This window comes from Priapulus caudatus, unplaced genomic scaffold (genome assembly GCF_000485595.1).
Source record: "Priapulus caudatus unplaced genomic scaffold, Priapulus_caudatus-5.0.1 Scaffold2151, whole genome shotgun sequence".
Lineage (NCBI taxonomy): Eukaryota > Metazoa > Priapulida > Priapulimorpha > Priapulimorphida > Priapulidae > Priapulus > Priapulus caudatus.
Genome location: NW_014579212.1, coordinates 23,060 through 26,008, shown reverse-complemented (window position 1 = coordinate 26,008; position 2,949 = coordinate 23,060). Strand labels below are relative to the sequence as shown.

The 2,949-nt window shown below is 41.7% G+C and overlaps 1 protein-coding gene across 1 annotated transcript in view; it reads right to left on the bottom strand.

Moving 5' to 3' along the window:
- Nucleotides 1-312: 312 nt before the first annotated feature.
- LOC106818302 (adhesion G-protein coupled receptor D1-like) overlaps nt 313-2,949 on the bottom strand; it is a 7,875-nt gene continuing 5,238 nt past the window's right edge. The window contains exons 8-9 of the mRNA XM_014823022.1: nt 2,606-2,705; nt 313-1,819 (exon numbers count right to left, since the gene is read on the bottom strand). Of these exons, the coding sequence (XP_014678508.1) occupies nt 2,610-2,705 (96 nt within the window). The 3' untranslated portion in view covers nt 313-1,819; nt 2,606-2,609. The remainder of the gene's footprint in view (nt 1,820-2,605; nt 2,706-2,949) is intronic.

Here is a 2,949-nt window from a genome sequence, read left to right as displayed (position 1 = left end):
CAAACATACAAAAACACGTGAAATTGTGAGAAATTGCAATTCTTACCTGTGTTTTAATACATGTATTATTACTATATAGTAACCTAACTGTGTACGCTCTCTTAAAATTCATGAAAAGTGTTTTGGATCCTAACTTGTAGGGTTGAGTCTAGGGTTGAGATAGTGTCATCAGACATGAGAATATGGCCCACAGTGTGCCTCAGATTGCAGGAAAATGGCTTAAATATTTCAAAATTTTCTGGGGGGCATGCTCCCAGACCCCCCTAGCACTGGCATGCCTACGGCACGCAGGCCTGCCTGCGGCAGCCAAGGTTAATTTCGCCCCCGGCTATCGCCGATCATCCCCCCCACTCCTCGGTACGGATTTACGCCCCTGACATAGAGTCAGACTCGTACCTGCTTGACATGCAGTTCGGTACAAGGATAGAGAGCATGGCGACACACTGTTTACTCGACTACACAAGAAATTGTGTTTACACACGTCTTCACTCAGGGTCATACAATTCTATGCACACCTACGAATACTTCTATTACTACAAGTATATGTTACAATAATTAATAGTAGGCCCTACTATTACTACTACTATAGGCCTACTACTAAGTACTAGCACTTGTAATACCGTCGAATGACACATAAGTAAATAGATAGGAATAACCTATTGTTCTGGTTTGGCATACATGCATGGCCAGCTGTCTAAAGTTGTAACGCGGGAATAGACAGGACACGGGACAGGGTAGAATGAGCCAATTATTGACAAGCATGTAGTACGCGGACGGACTAGAAACAATAGGTGGGCGTGTCTAGCTATATGTCAGTATATAACCGCGTGTTCGACCAGAGAGAGAGAACAGAGCGATAGTGTTATACCAACTACAGATAAACGATATTGTTTAAAGACAGCTACTGCACAGCCTAAACCTCGTAAGTTATGTGAGGTTACTCGCGAGTCGCGTACCTGCTAGTTATAAGTATACGCTATTAAAGAGATTCATGAATACGTTCATACTATTCGTTATAGTCTATTATTATCTGTACTCACTTAGACGCTAGCAAGGGTGTACTACACACACTCACGCGTAACCACACATACGATCACGGGTAGCTAATAGGCATCCCTATACTGGTGCCGATGACCAGCGCGTAATTTTGCTAAGCGTCTTTTTAATGTGAGAGAAATGTTGTGCTTTTGTAGTTGATGTGCAGTATTACCATGTGGCTAACAAATGTGTTCTTTTTACACCGAGTGCTATACGTGGTATTATTAAACTTGCTTCGTGTTGTTTTTATCTTTAGTAAACGGTAGGTGCCAGTCTAACCAATAGGTGGAATAACTATAAGAGCCAGCGGAGCGGCCACTAGCTCCCTTTAATTTACCCAGGTACACTTGTCTTATCATCTTAACATTGATGTATATGAGTGTATAGCTACTGATAGATGATGATGGGAAAAGTCTGGTTCAGAGTCTAGCAGTAATGCATAGAATTATGAGAAAGATATATCAAAGATCCGAGCATATATGAAGAAAAAAATCAATTAATACGACGCCATATTCCCGCTTCTATCAAAGACCGTATATAATGCGTCTAGACGGTATACGATATATGCTATTATATACGTTCTTTGCTTCTATTTCACCGTCTAGATGTCGCACCGATTACCACAGAGTTTTCAACGTCGTGCGCGTCCGCCAATGCGTAACCATGGTTACCACAGCATCTTCATGCGGTTGCGATTGTAGATGAAGGCCTCTGACTCATCGTCTAGTCCATAGACCTCATCCGGGTGTACCTTTGCTCTGTCGGCTCGCATCTTCGCAGCCTGCCAATAAAAATAGCATTTGAGGTTTGTGCCCGTGATTACATCGATCCAGAGAAAGAAGTAAGCGCCTGCAGAGTTTGCAAGGCCAATTGCAAGTAATCCTCGATGGCTCTTAGCCGGCAAATAGGGTTCAATATTTCGAGCGAAAGAAACTGTATTGGAATAAATGTTTTTGTTCTATAACAGCATCGGCACAGCAATGACAGAAGGCTAATATACACTCCGCTCATCGACATTGTATGAAAATGTCAACAGCAAGATTGCGTCCATTTGCTTGCAACACCCCCAGCATCTCGTCCCTATATTCCTTCCCCACTGCAACTTCTAAGACATGGACTGGACGCACGAGGAACTACATCGGTACACGCACTACACGTATGCTATAGATCTCGCTAACACAAAACTATCAACGAATTATAGATCTCATACTTCTGAGATCCACGGTACATATAATATACACAACTGTGAAAGACATTTGACAACGGTTACAAACATGCCATAGTACTGGTCAAGCCAACAACCAACACGCCCCATACACAATCTAACACGCGTATGAAAACGTGTACATGAATACCGTAAATCCACGGCCTAGAAAAAGTACATGCTTTGCTGGTTCTGAAAAACGCAGACGAACAGACCCAAGACCACGAGTTGACGTGAGGGTATAGACTAGACTCTAGCACTAGCAATGTTAGGTATACTGCCTGCAGTACTAAGAGGTGAGGGGGTACAGGGGGTAAAAACAACAGCCATGCTCGGGGAGATGTGTACATCATACACTAGTACCCTTTCACCACAAGTGTTTCATTTTGCTTCCTGGCGCGACGGCCCACACGTCATCGTTCATGTCAAACTCATCCTCGTAAATCTTGTTCATGTTTCTTGCCTGTTAGAATCAAAGCGTTTTTGAACCTGTATATTTGCATGCAAAGCGCACACACGGGCAAGATGCGGAAGATCGAGCATTTCGCAGTGTCGGCCTAGTTTATCTGTTCAAATACTATATTATTATACACAATCAAGAGCCAAGAGCTAATAATATTTTATAATCTATTAATATAAATAGTATAATATATTAATAAAATATATATAATAATAATATATAATAATAATAATAATAATAATAATAA